At 36.2% G+C, this 20,930-nt stretch overlaps 1 protein-coding gene across 1 annotated transcript; it reads right to left on the reverse strand.

The window, feature by feature from the left end:
* Positions 1–677: 677 nt before the first annotated feature.
* Positions 678–20,303, reverse strand: LOC121375901. The gene is made up of 9 exons (XM_041503596.1): positions 20,201–20,303; positions 15,574–15,730; positions 14,325–14,465; positions 13,687–13,782; positions 12,872–13,068; positions 10,448–10,505; positions 9,524–9,654; positions 7,959–8,114; positions 678–2,458 (listed from the first exon to the last, which is right to left on the reverse strand). Exons 2-9 carry the CDS (start codon positions 15,706–15,708, stop codon positions 2,242–2,244), a joined length of 1,131 nt encoding a protein of 376 aa, XP_041359530.1. The 5' UTR covers positions 15,709–15,730; positions 20,201–20,303; the 3' UTR covers positions 678–2,241.
* Between the last annotated feature and the right edge of the window lie 627 nt (positions 20,304–20,930).

The raw sequence follows: 20,930 nt of genomic DNA on the forward strand, positions 1-20,930 counted from the left end.
TATTTCCCCCCCCCCCCCCCCCCCACACACACACACTCCACCCCACCCCCAGTGCTGGAGCAAAACCTCAAATTAGGGCAAAAAAGATACCGATATTCAGGCAAAATGTGCTAACCTGAGACCTTTTACCATACTATTTCCATCATTCTACCTTCAAAATTAGTTTTAAGGCATGTAAAACTGCGTAGTGGTTCGTTTGCAACCCTAGGCCTATATAGCTGTTTGGTAGTATTGCTAATACGAATAAATATTGTTATTTAGATTTGGGCATTTTTGTTTTAATTAGTACAAAAATGGGAGCCGTACGCCTATGATCTCTGTATCGCCATATATAGATGTTTGGTAGTAATGGAAATAGGAATAAACGCAGTTATCCAGATTCGGGGATTTTCGTTCAATTCGGGCAAAAAAATCTGCCTGCCAGCCCGTACCCCTATGTCTGTCTCTTTAGAGGAGTGCGCAGTTCTTTGTTTTGAAAAAATAAATTCATCATAAAATGTACTAGTTCATTAATAATTACCAAAACGAACCCATTATTTAAAAAAAATATTCTCATTTCATATTTGTTATACATCATTATCTATTCTAAACAAGAAACTATGTTTAGTATGTAATTTTAATTTTAAAAATATTTTATTGGTAAGAAACATCTTACCATGGCAACAAACACAGGACAGTCTTAAAGTCAAATTTATTAAACAAACACCATCAATTATTCATATAACATTTACATATAGCCTAACATTATAATATAATAGCATTACCTGAAGAACTGGTGGGTTTTCTAACACCTCTTGCTATAAGCTAATAACATAATAAATATTGCAGGCATTTCAATCGATGGGTTAATTTATTTTGTATTATTTTTATGGCAAGAATATGTATTGATAATATAAATTTCTATTCCGTCTCAAAAGAAACAAATAACAAACAAGCAATAACAATTAACGAATGTTGACACTGTAACATAGAATTTATTATTAGATGCACTGTAAATTTATCATACAGACAGACTATAATTTCGGTAAAGTAACTGTATTCCAAACTGTGTAGCCAAATTGATTTTGTCTTTAATACCAAGTAATATCAAACACAATAAATGCTCATAAAAACATGATAATTAGCTTTTTGATGAATTTATTATATACAAATGTTTTGTCAAAATGAAACTTCATTTTGTATGAACGATTTAATGAACAGCTTAAACCTTGACACATGACATATTGGTGAGGCTGGAAATAACCTAGAGGTAGGTCCACCAATTTATTCGACAAACTCTCACATACCATGATAAGCAACATAATAAATATATGAAATAAAGTAACATTAAATTTTGTTTCCTAATCCAAAGATGTAAGACAGGTCCACACACTGGTGAAAACTGGAGTGTGTTTTCTCTTAATTAAGAATAGTTAACCTGACCTCAAACACGGGCATATTCCCCATGGGATATTAGTCTGGTCCGAACATCCCAAAAGCAAATGGGACGGCTAAAAATCTTCCAATGAGTCCTCTACTTTCTGTTCCGGTCACATAACACTTCCTTCTTTCTCCTTCACTGGCTTGGGGTTTTTTTTGTTCTCCCGTTAAATCTAAGCTATTAGATTACATTTCTTAAGTCTTACAATACAGACATTATGTCATCTCCCAGTACAAGTGAAAACAGCCCAGACAGGGCTGTCTGTTCAGAACACACCTCAGCTCTTTGGACTGTCTGCCTAGCGCACACCTCAGCTCTTTGGACAGTCTGCCTAGCACACACCTCAGCTCTTTGGACTGTCTGCCTAGCGCACACCTCAGCTCTTTGGACTGTCTGCCTAGTGCACACCTCAGCTCTTTGGACTGTTTGCCTAGCGCACACCTCAGCTCTTTGGACTGTCTGCCTAGCGCACACCTCAGCTCTTTGGACTCAGGTTATTGGGCCGTCTATTCAGGACAGTGGGTTAATGGTTAGTGGTTAGTGAGAGAGAAATTGGTGTAATGGCCATACTCTTCCCCAGTGATCCATTAAAATTCACTCACTATGGGTAGGAGCTGGTATCAGGATGACAAGCCAGTACCTACTAGTCTCAAGTCGACTGGTTTGACCACTACACTACCAATGAATCTATACATCTTGTTTCTCGAACTAGGTAAGAATCTATAAATTGTAAAATGCATCAAGAGGAATCGAGCCTGTAATCTCACACACACAGATACTGGTTACTGAGTAACATCTTGGTTTCACATCACACTATGATATCAAACCTTCTCCAGCATGTTACAATGTTTTTGTCCTGGTGTTTTTTGTACAGTCTTAATGACATCTCTCCAAATATTAAAATAGCTTTTCATAGCCAGGTCAGTGAGAAACTCTGCAGTGGATTGTCTTAGTGTCTGAGGTTGATTGCAACCTAACAGTGTCACAAAATGGTTTGTTAGACTGGAGAACGTTCCAACACTCGATTCTTTGCGGGGTCTGTAATGAAGAAAAGGAAATATGAAAAGTATATTGATAATCACAAAATAAATGAGATCTATGATATTTGACACTTAATTTTAATTAAAAAGTACACACACATAAACTGCACAATCCTATTAATCATATACTTATAGTGAATTTAAACAACTTTTTAATAACAACAAAAATTGTTTAAAAATATATTTATCTTGTGGTTGAATACAAATGACGATTTAAGAATGCTGAGCTGTACAAAATTTTAATTCAAATTCAATACATTTTGATCAATTTTAAAACCTGATGACAGAACATATTACACAATCTCAATGACAAGATGTAACATACCACAAACTTTGATAAAACATTCCCATAGTACTGGTTGAAATATGAAAATCTCAATTACAGGACATAACATACAATAGACTGTGATATAACATTTGTGTGTTACTGGCTGAAATGGGATAAACTCAATTAACGGAAAACATACCACAGACTTTGATATAATAATATTTATATGGTACTGGTTAATTGAGAAAAAGTCACTTACACAACAAAGCATACCACAGACTGTGATATAACATTTATATGGTACTGGCTGAATTGGGAAAAACTCCTACAGACTCAGGGCTCACCCTGGCCAAATTAGCCAACTGCTAATTTTTATTCTACAGCATTTAGTCTTCGGCTAATAAAATATTCCTTAAATCAACCACATTTGAACAATTTTCAAGTAGATACTATACTATATCTGAAAATTGGCAAAACCAAAATTCTTTCCAGTGTGAGCCCTGAGACTGATATAACATTTATATGGTACTGGCTGAAGTGGGGAAAACTCCTACAGACTGCGATATAACATTTATATGGTACTGGCTGAAGTGGGGAAAACTCCTACAGACTGCGATATAACATTTATATGGTACTGGCTGAAGTGGGGAAAACTCCTACAGACTGCAATATAACATTTATATGGTACTGGCTGAAGTGGGGAAAACTCCTACAGACTGCGATATAACATTTATATGGTACTGGCTGAAGTGGGGAAAACTGCAATATAACATTTATATGGTACAGACTGTGCAATATAACATTTATATGGTACTGGCTGAAGTGGGGAAAACTCCTACAGACTGCAATATAACATTTATATAGTGCTGGCTAAATTTGGAAAAACTCCCACAGACTGCGATATAACATTTATATGGTGCTGGCTAGATTTGGAAAAACTCCCACAGACTGTGATATAACATTTATATGGTACTGGCTGAATTGGGAAAAACTCCCACAGACTGCGATATAACATTTATATGGTACTGGCTGAAGTGGGGAAAACTCCTACAGACTCCGATATAACATTTATATGGTGCTGGCTAAATTTGGAAAAACTCCCACAGACTGCGATATAACATTTATATGGTACTGGCTGAAATGGGGAAAACTCCCACAGACTGCGATATAACATTTATATGGTACTGGCTGAAGTGGGGAAAACTCCTACAGACTGCAATATAACATTTATATAGTGCTGGCTAAATTTGGAAAAACTCCCACAGACTGCGATATAACATTTATATGGTGCTGGCTAGATTTGGAAAAACTCCCACAGACTGTGATATAACATTTATATGGTACTGGCTGAATTGGGAAAAACTCCCACAGACTGCGATATAACATTTATATGGTACTGGCTGAAGTGGGGAAAACTCCTACAGACTGCGATATAACATTTATATGGTGCTGGCTAAATTGGGGAAAACTCCCACAGACTGCAATATAACATTTATATGGTACTGGCTGAAAGTGGGGAAAACTCCCACAGACTGAGATTAACATTTATAAGGTACTGGCTGAAGTGGGGAAAACTCCCACAGACTGCGATATAACATTTATATGGTGCTGGCTAAATTTGGAAAAACTCCCACAGACTGCGATATAACATTTATATGGTACTGGCTGAAGTGGGGAAAACTCCCACAGACTGCGATATAACATTTATATGGTACTGGCTGAATTGGGGAAAACTCCCACAGACTGCGATATAACATTTATATGGTACTGGCTGAATTGGGAAAAACTCCCACAGACTGCGATATAACATTTATATGGTACTGGCTGAATTGGGAAAAACTCCTACAGACTGCGATATAACATTTATATGGTACTGGCTGAAGTGGGGAAAACTCCCACAGACTGTGATATAACATTTATATGGTGCTGGCTAAATTTGGAAAAACTCCCACAGACTGTGATATAACATTTATATGGTACTGGCTGAATTGGGAAAAACTCCCACAGACTGCGATATAACATTTATATGGTACTGGCTGAATTGGGAAAAACTCCTACAGACTGCGATATAACATTTATATGGTACTGGCTGAAGTGGGGAAAACTCCCACAGACTGTGATATAACATTTATATGGTGCTGGCTAAATTTGGAAAAAACTCCCACAGACTGTGATATAACATTTATATGGTACTGGCTGAATTGGGAAAAACTCCCACAGACTGCGATATAACATTTATATGGTACTGGCTGAATTGGGAAAAACTCCTACAGACTGTGATATAACATTTATATGGTACTGGCTGAATTGGGAAAAACTCAATGACAGGACAGAACAAACCACAGACTGTGATATAACATTTACATGGTACTGGTTGAACTGGGAAAAACTCCCACAGACTGCGATATAACATTTATATGGTACTGGCTGAAGTGGGGAAAACTCCTACAGACTGCAATATAACATTTATATAGTGCTGGCTAAATTTGGAAAAACTCCCACAGACTGCGATATAACATTTATATGGTGCTGGCTGATTTGGAAAAAACAGGACAGAACCCACAGACTGTGATATAACATTTATATGGTACTGGCTGAATTGGGAAAAACTCCCACAGACTGCGATATAACATTTATATGGTACTGGCTGAAGTGGGGAAAACTCCTACAGACTCCGATATAACATTTATATGGTGCTGGCTAAATTTGGAAAAACTCCCACAGACTGCGATATAACATTTATATGGTACTGGCTGAAATGGGGAAAACTCCCACAGACTGAGATTAACATTTATAAGGTACTGGCTGAAGTGGGGGAAAACTCCCACAGACTGCGATATAACATTTATATGGTGCTGGCTAAATTTGGAAAAACTGCCACAGACTGCGATATAACATTTATATGGTACTGGCTGAAGTGGGGAAAACTCCCACAGACTGCGATATAACATTTATATGGTACTGGCTGAATTGGGGAAAACTCCCACAGACTGCGATATAACATTTATATGGTACTGGCTGAATTGGGAAAAACTCCCACAGACTGCGATATAACATTTATATGGTACTGGCTGAATTGGGAAAAACTCCTACAGACTGCGATATAACATTTATATGGTACTGGCTGAAGTGGGGAAAACTCCCACAGACTGTGATATAACATTTATATGGTGCTGGCTAAATTTGGAAAAACTCCCACAGACTGTGATATAACATTTATATGGTACTGGCTGAATTGGGAAAAACTCCCACAGACTGCGATATAACATTTATATGGTACTGGCTGAATTGGGAAAAACTCCTACAGACTGTGATATAACATTTATATGGTACTGGCTGAATTGGGAAAAACTCAATGACAGGACAGAACAAACCACAGACTGTGATATAACATTTACATGGTACTGGTTGAACTGGGAAAAACTCCCACAGACTGCGATATAACATTTATATGGTACTGGCTGAAGTGGGGAAAACTCCTACAGACTCCGATATAACATTTATATGGTGCTGGCTAAATTTGGAAAAACTCCCACAGACTGCGATATAACATTTATATGGTACTGGCTGAAATGGGGAAAACTCCCACAGACTGAGATTAACATTTATAAGGTACTGGCTGAAGTGGGGAAAACTCCCACAGACTGCGATATAACATTTATATGGTGCTGGCTAAATTTGGAAAAACTCCCACAGACTGCGATATAACATTTATATGGTACTGGCTGAAGTGGGGAAAACTCCCACAGACTGCGATATAACATTTATATGGTACTGGCTGAATTGGGGAAAACTCCCACAGACTGCGATATAACATTTATATGGTACTGGCTGAATTGGGAAAAACTCCCACAGACTGCGATATAACATTTATATGGTACTGGCTGAATTGGGAAAAACTCCCACAGACTGCGATATAACATTTATATGGTACTGGCTGAAGTGGGGAAAACTCCCACAGACTGTGATATAACATTTATATGGTGCTGGCTAAATTTGGAAAAACTCCCACAGACTGTGATATAACATTTATATGGTACTGGCTGAATTGGGAAAAACTCCCACAGACTGCGATATAACATTTATATGGTACTGGCTGAATTGGGAAAAACTCCTACAGACTGTGATATAACATTTATATGGTACTGGCTGAATTGGGAAAAACTCAATGACAGGACAGAACAAACCACAGACTGTGATATAACATTTACATGGTACTGGTTGAACTGGGAAAAACTCCCACAGACTGCGATATAACATTTATATGGTACTGGCTGAATTGGGAAAAACTCCCACAGACTGTGATATAACATTTATATGGTACTGGCTGAATTGGGAAAAACTCAATGACAGGACAGAACAAACTACAGACTGTGATATAACATTTATATGGTACTGGCTGAATTGGGAAAAACTCAATGACAGGACAGAACAAACCACAGACTGTGATATAACATTTATATGGTACTGGCTGAATTGGGAAAAACTCAATGACAGGACAGAACAAACCACAGACTGTGATATAACATTTACATGGTACTGGTTGAACTGGGAAAAACTCCCACAGACTGCGATATAACATTTATATGGTACTGGCTGAATTGGGAAAAACTCAATGACAGGACAGAACAAACCACAGACTGTGATATAACATTTATATGGTACTGGCTGAATTGGGGAAAAACTCCCACAGACTGCGATATAACATTTATATGGTACTGGCTGAATTGGGAAAAACTCCCACAGACTGTGATATAACATTTATATGGTACTGGCTGAATTGGGGAAAACTCAATGACAGGACAGAACAAAAGACAGACGGTGATATAACATTTACATGGTACTGGTTAAATTGGGGAAAACTCAATAGGTCCTAGGATCCATTACACCTCAGGTGAGCACTCTACCACTGAGCTACACAAATGAAGAAGTATTGTTAAATATTGTTTTAACGACACCACTAGAGCACATTAAAATTTTAATCATTGGTTATTAGATGTCAAACATTTGGTAATTTTGACAGTCTTAGAGAGGAAACCTAAAGACAGGATAGCACACACCACAGCGTTTGATATACAAGTCATGGTGTACTGGTTGGAACAAGAAATAGCCCAATGAGCCCACCAATGGGAATAGATCCTAAAACCGACACCACATCAAGCAAACGCTGTACCACTTGGCTATGTCCCACACTGAAGAAGTGTTGATGTTGTATAATAACACATCTCACCTCCAGCCGTACAGTTTGGTGGAGTCAGTCTGTCTGGTGTAGTCGGGAACCAGTCTCTCACCCCACTCCAGCAATATGTTCTGGTACAGTTGAAAAAACTCATCATTCTCCACTGCTACATTAGCAAGCAACAAAGAACTGACCTCACAGAATTTTCTGAAAAACAGAATATATCTAAATATATATGTAAGTTTAAAACAGATCTTTTATATGGTTTTAAGTATTCTTTGCTAACATATAGAAGCCTTTGTATCTAAATAGGCCTACATACAAGTATAAAATAGATCTATATACCTACAAGTATTCTTTGCTAACACATACAAGCATTCGTATGTTCTATTAACAATAACAGCCACTTAATTTCACCTTTGTGAACAGATCTTAACCAAGATTTCAAAAAAGAATGAAATATGTTTTAAACAAAGTTTATTTTGTTTTGTTTAACGACATCATTAGAGATCATTAATTAATCAATCATCCGTTAGTGGATGTCAAACATTTGGTAATTGTGATATGTAGTCTTCAGAGGAGACTTGCCACATTTTCCTATAGTAGCAAGGTATCTTTTATATGTACTTTCCTACAGTTAGGACAGCACATACCATGGCCTATGATATATGGTTGTGATAGGAACAAACTCAGTGGGTCCACCAAGGAGATTTGATCCTACAAACCCAAGCACCTCTGGTAAGCAGTCTGCCAACTGAGCTAAATACCAGCCAGAAACATGTTTTCATGACACCCCATGACATTATTTAATCAAAAACTGTTAGCTGGCTCACATGGTTCTTGTGATTAATCTAGAAAAGGAGAAATACAATCAATTATTGCCAAATAGTCACTTTTTACACAAACAGGACAACACTTACCACAACTTTTAATCCCCCTGACTGAAATCAAATCTCACCTTCCCCTCACATTCTAAAATCTCTATTATTGGATGGGGCCGAATATTGCTGTGTTCATCCAAGGTGTACTTGATTATAAGACCAATTCATCTTAGTGAAACTGTAAACGCACATGCACATGCACGCACACACACACACACATATATATATGTAAGATCCCTTATATTATCTGGTAGGAGTAGCCTATGTGGCTACGTCAAATTTGCTATCAAATTGTGTCAAAACATCAAATTAATATTAGTAGATCTGAACAAAACGGAATATTTGTTTCTCCCCACCCTCTGATGCAGTTGGTTAGACAATATATATCAATTTGGTATAACAGCTACCATTTTTGTAGAAGGGAAAGCAGATTTTTGCCGAAATAAAACGAAAATACCCAAATCTGGATAACAGTGTTTATTCATATTACCATTACTGCCAAAAGCTATATAGGCTGCAAACTAATCACTACACATTTGTACATGATTTACAACTAATATTGTGAGTAGGATAATGGAAATACATGGTGAAAAGGTTTCAGGCAAGTTTAGTTTGCATGAATATCTCTATCTGTTTTGCCTGAATTCAAGGATTTGCTCCAGCCCTGGAGGGGGGGGGGGGGGGGGGGGGTAGTTGCCACCTAGTTATGCTTATGCTACATCTCCAGACATTTACCTACGATGACTGGACGTTTTAGAAGCTTTCTCCATCCACTGGTAAATCACATCCCTCGTCTTCCGATAATCCAGCTGACATCTCTCCAATGGATCACTCGACTCAACACACAGACAGCACAACAAGACTTCCTACTTTCAAACAAGGTAATGATTTATATAATGTGGAAAACATGGAAAGTGTATAGTTGGATTGTTTTAAACACTGGAAATCTACCACATTATTTTTAACATTGTTAACTTAATACTGAAAAAGTTAAAGTTAAATTTTGTTTTGTTTAACACTAGAACACATCAATTAATAAATCATCAGCTATTGCATGTGAAACATTTGGCAACTTTGACATGTAGCCCCAGAGAAGAAACCCGCTACATGTTTCCATCAGCAGGGATCCTTTATGTGCACCATCCCACAGACACGATAAGCTGTTGTGTAAATAAATACTGAAGACAAGAATTAAATGGCTCATCTGCCATAACCTTTTTTCGTTGTACTGTAATGAATATTCATAGGTGCAACTATAAACCAAGTTTCATTGACCTAGGACTTAATGTTTGTAAGAAATTGATATAAACACCTAACTATAGCGTTAAACATCAACACATAAATTGATGCCATCACTGTCAGAAAAGTATTACCTATATCTAGCCTTTTACTTTGTGAAAGTGAGACAAAACAAAAAGAGAACTTTAATAATCTGAACATAACATACACAATAGGATTTTGTATATGTACATTCAAATCAAATGAGCACATTGTAAATAGTGTAAATCACTGCAAATTTGACAACATAAAGAACTTATAAAACTTGCAGAAGATAGTTTATTTTTATTTCTTTACAAACACTATTTCATAGATTGTAGTGGAAACATATATTTTTATATGTACTTTTTTAATATAGATTGTAGTAAAATATTTGCATACCAAACCATCTTTCCGAACAACTAATGCTTCTGCCAGTCTTTCAACATGCTGTGTAAATCTACAAAATAACATACATACTACAGTTATCAGATAACCCCAATCGTCAACAATACATCTTTAAATCAATGAAAAGAATAGACTGCATATAAATGTATCACCATATAGCAGACCTTGCTTTTTAAGGTGTGCAGGTGCTATCGCGCTCGTACAGCGCATATCATTTCAATCTGGCGAGTGTGAAAAATAATGCATGTTACACTTAACAAACAGCGCACGTAAAATAATTTTGCATATTGACTGCCACTATTTACCGTATGTAGCTGATAGAAAGATCCGTTTAATAATACCAGAAAAAAATGTTATGACAACGGTAGTGTCCATGCAAGATTTTAATATATGACTGGTACTTATCTTTGCTATACAAATCGGAAAACACAGGTTTAATAGACCTTCGAAGATGTACCAATCCGATCAAAATTATTTGCCTATTTAATTTATTATTAATTAGAAACAGTCCACTTCTGTAAGGTAATAGATCACAACGTCTGATAAGGATAACTCATTTAGAAATGGGATTGAATTAAATAGTGGCTTCTGAAGTTCTGTAGCCTACGCAAATGAACTCGTTACGGAAATCAGCGAAGTCGGTACAATTGTCTCGATTAGTTCATAACTGTTAGCCTACAATTCTTACATAAGGTCCCGAAAATGGCAATCGTGTAATTTTATACTTTATTTAAAAAAAAAAAAAAAAATTGACGGAATAATAAAAAGAATGAAAAGAAATGATAATAGGTATGTAGGAATAAGCCTAGGTATTTTTTTACGTCTATTATTTTTCTTTATTATCTTGAACAAAAATCAAATAAAACTTTATTTAAATATTTGTATTTCAGCCAGAGGTTAATGAATGTGCATATTATGTTATTTAGATATGTATATATGTACACACTATAGTAACAGTAATCAATGATCATTTCCGACTATTTAATTTTTGTTTCGTTTGTTAGAAAGTCACAGACCATGTGATTGGAACATGATTTGATGCACAGTAGTCTGTGGCATATTGACCAATCAGAGCTATCGGGGTCAGATTATTTTGTTCTGCACGCACATGCTGGTCTACTTGACAACTTATTACGCATTGATGATGGTGTATAAAATTATGGGGTTTTTTTATTATCTTTATTATGGCATCCCACGTTTGGAATAAAATCCTTTGCAATGACAGATTTTTTTCAGAGTTTGTGTAGGGAGGCAGATATGTTGAGTAATTGTTGAATAAAAAATGCCACACCAATGTCAATGTCCCAACCAACACTATCAATTGAAGTAATTGTAGGCCCACGTTTCACGAGTTATTATTTTTAAAAAATGTTTTAATAATATGAGTCAGTAGTGCACACCTGATATGCTTGGGTCGTAGTTCATGAACTACCACCTCGGAACCAGTGTTTTTTCCCATCCCAACTATCCTAATCATGTTCGTAGTACATAATAGTGAAATTCAAGACAAGTTGATTCCTATATATGTTTAGCTGCACGTTCATCAAACCATCTGACACTGAAAAGGTATATATATCATTGTGTGCATCAAATTATCTTAATAGTACATATTGTAATTAAAAAATCGAATGGTCTGCATCAGTGTATACATGTCACAATTATATTTCTATAGTACTACTCCTGAAACGTTTTAATAACTATAACTCCATTCCTGAAAGGGAAAAGAAGTCAGACTACACTAATGAACCAAACATAAAATTAGAAGAAAACATTATTGGTTTATTGGTTCATTTTTGCAACATATGTCTCTACATTTACATGTACCAATTACTAAATTAATAAATGCCTTAGTATTTTGACCAGTGCAATTTTTCACTCGCCTATGCGTTTTGAGGTGTGCGATGTTTCACTCACCTTTGTTTTTCAAAAGGCAAGGACTGTATAGACTAGACAGATTTAGTTACTCATCAAACACGGATTACAAGAAATACAATGGACAAAAAAGGTATACAAAGTTATAAGAGTTAAAGTTTGTTTTGTTTAACAACACCACTAGAGCACATTGATTTATTATTAATAATTGGCTATTGGGTTTCAAACATTTGGTCATTTTTAATGTATACTTTGAGAGAAACCCACTAATAGTCTATATTTTTCCATTAGTAGCAAGGGATCTTTTATATGCACTATCCCATAGCCAAGAAAGCACATACCACAGCCTTTGATATACCAATCGTGGTGTAGTGGCTGGAACAAAAAATAGCCCAATGGGCCCACCGACAGGTATTGATCCCACATGAACTATACATCAGGCGAGTGCTTCACCACTGGGCTACATCCTGTTATCTGTCCAGGACAGAGCTTGGTACATGGTTAACCTGAGGTCTACAATCCACTAACTGGACATTAACGTAATACCTGTCCAGCTTGGAAGTACTCCTGAGCTGTATGATGAGGTGTTGCATCAGTACAACAGCCTGACTGTACGATGACAATGAGTCTGCGGTCAAACAAACATCATGCTGGAAGATGTCGCCAACACGCAGAGAAACGTCCTGCATGAGTTCTTCAGATATCTTCACAGCTCCGTGCAAAGAACCAAGCTCTAAGATTCTCTGAAGTATAAAAAGTTACATTATTTAGTGTTTTCCTTAGAAATCCTCATTAAAGATAAAAAATAAAATTAAAATAAATGTAATCAGTGCTTGCTTTAATAAATGAATAGCAAAATATATAACAGGAATATTTTATTAAATAATAATACATTTTCTGAGTGTTATATAAAGGTAATTTTAGAATTAATTATTAAAAAAGGCTTATGTAACAACAGGATAGTATGGCGCTGATTATGGCTAGATGGCACTAGAGTTTTGAGGCATGGTGCTGCATCATGCTAAAACAATCTAGGTAAAACGCTATTATTCTCAAGTAATACCGTATGTTTATAAAATACAAGAGAAAAATAAAAGGATTGAATGAAAATAAAAGAGCACCCCAATGCAAAATGTCTTACAAATTCATAACGAATAAAGAAAATCTGTTTATCCAGTTACTAAAGACTTTAAAAAATACCATTAAATTTAATTAATTTATCAGATATTGCGATCACTTAAAAATTTAATCTTGTACTTCACAATGAGACAAAATATAGTTTCAATCAACATCCAAACAAAACATTCTGGAATAAAGTATCTATACAATTCGCTAAAAGATGTATTGTCTCAAATTTTCACCTGAATTAACACACCTCCGCTGGAATCATTGTCACGGATACTGCAAACCAGACCATTCACCAACTGTATGTTTAAGTGTGGGTTCTGAAGCAAAACCTACAAATTATAAAATAATAATTTACTGCAATAAAGCACAAAATAATTATGGGCCATAAAAAAGCAAAATTACCTCACAAAATTGCGCAACCAATTTTTTTTTGGGGGGGAGGGGGGGGGGGGAACTCCATCCTATGGGACGTTTTGAAAAATACAATAGCACCAACGATACCCCCACTAATGCTCTCTTGCACTTGCCAAGTGCAGCCGGTCCAATCTCCCACCCACCCCAACCCCTCTCCTGTCCTGGTCAAAGGAGCAGGCATACGTCGACACCTGCACTCAAGACAGGCAACAGTTTGCTCTGAACATGCACGTTAAATCCTATGACCTGATCTCACTAGGAGTCAATTTAGTAAACTGAATCTCTTTAACAGGCTTGGTTTGCTTACCAGTATGTGATCAATCAGGTAATAACAATGCTACAGTTTTCTCCAATTGACCAATATACAGGTACGTGTATATTTGTATGTCGATGGATCTACTGTCGCATCAAGCATTAAACCAGAATCAAAGTTACAACAGTGTTGAATGAGAATTACGTTTTGTATGACTTGTGTAGCATTTCCCAGCAAAGCCAAATCAACGGAGAGACACAGAGGTGGGTCTAACAACAAAGTCATCTCCTGGAGCTGATCCTCAAAGTCTGATTCAAATGGCTTCCCCTGCACATGCTGGTGAACCTGTAACGATAGGTCTACACTATCAAACTCTGTTCTTAAAGGGACACTCCTGAGTTTGCTGCAATTTTAAAGTTGTTATTGACCAACAGAGACGTTTTAATGATGGTAATTACATATCAAATATATTTTTCTGCATGAAATATTAGTGGCTGTATATTAAATGTGTTTCTGATCGTTTGAAAATTTGTACTAGGTTAAATTTCATTTTATTTCCTAAAATATATTTTTTCATACTTACGAAATTATTTGAAGACAAAATCCAGATTGGGCTTCTTAGAAATATTAAGATGACCAGAAACACATTGAATATACAGACACCGATATTCTAAACAAGAAAATATATATAATATGTAAGTTTAATCATAAAAATATTTTATTAGTCAGAAACATCTTACAATGCTGCAAACTCAGGAATGTCCCTTTAATATTTAAACTCAAGGTACAGGGACATGTAGGGTACTCTTTTTGTTTCATACAAAATGTATTTTGAGCAAGTAAAAACACCAGAAGGGCTAGCTCTGGCACTCGCCACATTCACCAATTGCTAATTTTGAAAACAAGTAGTGAATGATAATTCTAATTTGGCAAAATAATTTCATGTGATAAATTACATTTTTAAAGAAAATAACTTGGGTTTTGTATCCATAACAGTCAATGCAATAATTTACGATATTTGTGATAAAATGACACTGCACTAGTCAAAAATGTCAATAATTAATACCAGTTGACAAATTTTGGAATTGAGAGAAAATAAACACGAGGGAGGTAAATTTCAATACCCATTAGCAGACATATGCAATTCAAGCACTTTTCAGGGTGATTTTCTCAAATTCAAACCGTTTTTATGGGTTTACAAGAGCTTTTCATTATATCCACTCACATTCATGCACTTTTCAAATCTATATGTACCTTGTTGTAATTCAAACCTGTTCTAATTATGTTCATTTATTAAAGAAACATAATTAAATATATGTGGATGGGGAATTTTTAATACAGAAAGTGGGAATTTTTAGTGCCACTCTCCCTTTAGGAAGGGGCCTATGTTTGGACTAATAGAATACCTGGATTAATTCCAATACTAAGCTCTTTAATACAACACATGGGTTACCTGTTCACAGTACTGTGCCCACTTGAGAGCATTTTCAAGAGCCTGTGTATCCCAGAGAGCAGCTTCCTCACTTGATGCTTGGCCCAGAACTTGAGTAAAGGTGAAGACATTCTTCAGCACTTTGGCAACAGACATAGCTCACATACTTATCAATGATCTGTTGCCATTAAAAAAAAAATATATATATATATATATATATATATATCAAATCTTACATTTCATATCAAAAGAGGGAATAAATGTGCAGCCAGTTCATTACCAGCTGACAAAAAGAAAACTGTTACTTCTATTAAGTATTAATTTTCAATAAGGTCAGGCCTCATAATTGAAAATTGGCGTGAACAATTTATGGGATATGCAAAAACAAGTTCAGGTAAATCAAGTGCTTTGTTTTTGCGTAACCCATCATGACCATATAAATGTTGTCCTAAATTTAATGCACAAAAAAAAAAATGGATTAAGCAAAACTGAACTACTGCGAATTTCAACTATTGTTCTCGCAATTTTCTGAGGCCTGAAGGTTGCATCATAAACACACAGGGTGATTAATAAATAGCAATGTTAGGAATTATCGACACACAATAGTACTGATGAAAGATTAACATATGAAAGCCTACTGACAAATAATCTGAATTAAGTTGTCAGATGAATGCATCATGAGATTCAGTTATGCTTACGAATGACCACAGAGCAGTACCTAGCCTGAAACAAATGAGTGAAGAGGAATCAAGCCCCAGTAATATCCGGGTCTTCACCAGCTAAACCAAAAGGGCACTTTAAAAATACGAAGAGTTGTTTTCTTTTCTGGTTTTGTTTTAGGAGTACCGGCCTTAGTGGTGTCCTGGTTAGGTCATCGGTCTACAGGCTGGTAGGTACTGGGTTCGGATCCCAGTCGAGGCATGGGATTTTTAATCCAGATACCGACTCCAAACCCTGAGTGAGTGCTCTGCAAGGCTCAGTGGGTAGGTGTAAACCACTTGCACTGACCAGTGATCCATAACTGGTTCAACAAAGGCCATGATTTGTGCTATCCTGCCTGTGGGAAGCGCAAATAAAAGATCCCTTGCTGCTAATCAGAAAGAGTAGCCCATGTAGTGGCGACAGCGGGTTTCCTCTCAAAACTGTGTGGTCCTTGACCATATGTCTGATGCCATATAACCGTAAATAAAATGTGTTAAGTGCATCGTTAAATAAAACATTTCTTTCTTTCTTTGTTTTAGGAGCATCATCCCTCTGCTCTTTACTTAGTATGGCCCTGGGCCTCGTTCCACAAAGCGATCTTAGCGCTGTGATTACCTTAAGTATATATGTTAGGTGTGCAGTTACGACGATCTTACGACTAAGATCGCTTCGTGGAACGGGGCCCTGGGCTCAGGAAAGAATCATAGCTAAGGTTAATTGTAGTTACTTAAATGTTAGATGAGTTTCACGGCTGGCATACATAAAATTTACAGCCATTCCAAAATGCAGAATTACGGTAGTTGTAAGTGACCCTTTAGTTATTAAAATCCTCTTTGTTAAAAGTGCTAATTAGTTAAATAAATAATACATTGGTTATCGACTAATCAGAACATCTTGGAAATATTCATTGGTATCGGACATCTACAAAGTAACTTTGCCAGTTTATTTTCGAAGCGACAATTGCTGAACAAAATATAAAACAAGAGTTACCTCCCATCATTTTGTGTGAAATCGCAGTTTCATAAAGGGTATTATGTGCATATTAGATCCATTTTAACAGTCTTAAAGAGTGAACCCACGTTTGTCCATTAGTATAACAAGAGGCCTTTTAGATGCACAATCTCACACAGGACAGCACATACCAGAGTCTATAATATACCAATCATGGTGCACTGAATGGAACAAGAAATAGCCCAATGAGCCCACCAACAATGATCGACACTTAGTCCGGAGGGACTAGTAAGTGTGTTTTTTACTACATCCTGATCTCCTTAAATACTCTTAATATAGCTGGTATTCAAAACTTGTGGCACAATGTTTCAACCGTTTCTCAACCGAAATAGTGCAACAAATGGACACACAAACCAAAAATATATAACTTACCATACTCACAAAATCCTGATTGAAGTAGCATGGGACTCTGGTGAGTCGAGGTACTTAATAATTGTATTAGTATATTTTAAAACTGCTTTGTAATTTTATTATAATTATTAGTTAAAGAAAAAGTTTAATCATTACTTGAACCCACAATGCAAAAAAATCTACATATTTGATGCAATCAAAAGAACACACATGCTTACAGTCGATCTACCCCTGCTCACTAAACGAAAAAAACATAACTCTAAGTCGTGTTATTTACTATGTTCAAGTATAGAAGTGCAAAACATTATAAGAACAATGTATATAGCTGCAATTCACTTGGTTGAATTTATGTCTGAAAGAAATCAATAAAAAAGGAAGTGTTTTTTTCATGAAAAAAATTATTGATTTAGCAGTCAGTCGGTTGCTGCATGGAGTTATGTAGTAATAGCCATATTTTTAAAACTACATTCCCTGGAATATTTTTATTATTTAAGCATATAGAACAGAAAATCCAATTATGTTTGGTGCATATATGACGCTGCACTCCGCATTGGTTTCACTACGCTGGCTTATCCAGGTCAAAAACAAAGCCATGATTTTGAAAGTGGAACACTTTTGACGGGCTCGTATCGATCTCGGTTTTCATTGGCTTATCACAAGTATAGAATTCCCCAACAAGAGATCACGTGAGATTTCGCAATTTTTGAACAAATTTAACTGTCTTGATTGAGGGGTCGTCTCATATCTCCAAAACATATTTATATCCATAGAGGTATGGTACAACGCCTTTCCAGAGGTCAGTGAGTGGGGGATTTGCCTTGAAATTTTGACAGTGGCCAGCTGTTGGCATATGTGTTACATGTAAGGGGGTGTTACTAATTACGTAACGCTCTAGGGGTAGAGGAAGAGGGTACTGTGTTCGATTTACGTAACATTTTTCAAGACTATATGTTATTTTTATTCATTACTTAGACCTAAAAATGTGTTTTTTGGAAATGCGCGGTCAGTCTAGGATCAATCCCCATCAGCGGGTATACAAAAAGACCATGGTATGTGATATCCTGTCTGTGGGATGGTACATATAAACAATCCCTTGCTAAAAAAAAATGTAGCGGGTTTCCAAGGCGCGTGTGCAGGGATTTCTGCGGGGTTGGGGTTATAGACTGTGTTAAGCAAAGTTTATATGGGGCCATGCTCCCCCAAAAAATACATTAATTTTTTTTTTAAAGCTTGGTAAGTAAGGGTTTCGACCTCCAATACCCTCCCCCTGCACATGCACCCGATTCCTCTCTAAGATTATATGTCAAAATTACCAAATGTTAGACATCCAACAGCAGATGGAAGGAAGGATTGGATATGTTTTATTTAACGACGCACTCAACACATTTTATTTACGGTTGTATGGGGTCGGATGATTATTAATTCAATATGCTTTATCTTTGATGTCGTTAAACACCCCCCCCCCACCCCCAACTTTACCCTTTCCAAACGAAATAATATTTATTTGAATTTGTCGATTTTAACACGTTCATTGTCTACTTTAGTATATTTTATTTTAAAAATATATACATGATTAATGTGTTACTAGTATACAAACTAAACTTTGAAAGTTCTACTAACACTTTATAAAATATCAATTCTGAAATAGGAAGGTACGACTGTCGATAATACGTTGTCAAGATCAAACCGGTTTTAACTACAGCACAAGATTTCTCTTTTAATTTTTTGAGACGAACCCTACAATTTGAAATCGGCAAACGCACGGGTTAACTGAAACTGACAACAGGCTGTCGTTTGTGCTTTGCCGAGCTATGGCGGCACAGGCGACGAATCAAGCGTATACGTTTGACGATATCCGTTCATAGTTTTTTAAAAGTGCATTTGAGCTTGTATTTCACATTTGTACATGATGTTATAACATGGTAACCAGATAATGTAACTTTAATGTAAAACTGTATTGATCTACATCTTAGTTTACATTTTTAAATTTTAGTGGGGATGCAGTCGATTCGTCCACTGGACAATTCGTCCACGGACGATTCGTCCACTGAGGAACTCAAGACAATTCGTCCACTACAAAATATCAGTTCCGGACGATTCGTCCACTGGGTTTTTATTTCCCTAGTAAATTTCTTAGCTATTTGACTGTCTACACGTTACTGTGAGACTTGGAACGTAAACAAACGGTAAGTCGGCATTACTTAAAAAGTTTTAAAGGGGTAAACTCCCAAATGGCACGACACTGACGACTCAACTTGCATCATTAATAAAATAAATCTCCAACAACAATCGGGATTTAGTGAGTACAGTAGGTTATACATTTTTGGTTTGTGTGTCCATTTGTTGCACTATTTCGGTTGGGAAACGGCTGAAACGGAAAATATATTGAAAAAAAAAAATGCTTGAGCAGGGAAGGGTTTCGACTGCACAAAAGGACTGACCGACTGTAAAGTGTACTGCAAATAATATTTATTAAATAAGATAGCCGATATCCACTCAAATGGATAGCAGTTAAGCTACAGCTGTAACAGCACAAAACATGTATAATTAGTATTTAATTTATTACGGATGAAAACAAACTCACAGTGACATTGCAAAAGTAAATTACTGTATCACTGTCCAAAAAGTTACTACGGACTGGTCAGTGAGAACTTTTGATCTACGCGCCATTTCGGACCTCCCACAGTAAAGAGTTAAGATCAGGAACGACAATTTAAAATCTACTGGGTCGTTCTCAAACTTTAATCAAAACAATCTAATCTCTGATACTAGATGATTGCAAAAGAAAATAGTGACTGTTTTATTTCCGTAAAATTTTATTTAAAATAATATTTTATAAAACGTTATTTAATTTGTTTGCATAGTTTACTCCTTTGCCACAGTAGCCTCATCTTCATAAATCAAGGCTAATATTCGTTCCTCGTGGGATGTAGGCTACTGCATCTTCATAAGTCAAGGCTAATACGAGGAACGAATATTAGCCTTGATTTATGAAGATGCAGTAGCCTACATCCCACGGCTTTTGCCCTTCCAGTCGGACTCGAAGGACACTACGGATAAAGTGTCAAAAAGCGTAAAAAAAAAAAAAAAAAAAGGAACAAAAGAATACCGGCTCATTCTACCCAATCCCAAAGGTTCCAGCAAGCTACTATTCGATCAACTAACTCAACTCAACCATTTTCAATTTTGATGAACCATTCTAAATTATGCGTCAAAATTACCTTCAAGAAATTACCTTCAAGAAATTACGCAACATTTTTTATTTGGCTTTAATCCGACGGGACATAAATTAGCAAATTCAATAGCACCAAAAC

Source organism: Gigantopelta aegis, chromosome 6, assembly GCF_016097555.1.
Source record: "Gigantopelta aegis isolate Gae_Host chromosome 6, Gae_host_genome, whole genome shotgun sequence".
In the NCBI taxonomy this organism is placed as follows: Eukaryota; Metazoa; Mollusca; class Gastropoda; order Neomphalida; family Peltospiridae; genus Gigantopelta; species Gigantopelta aegis.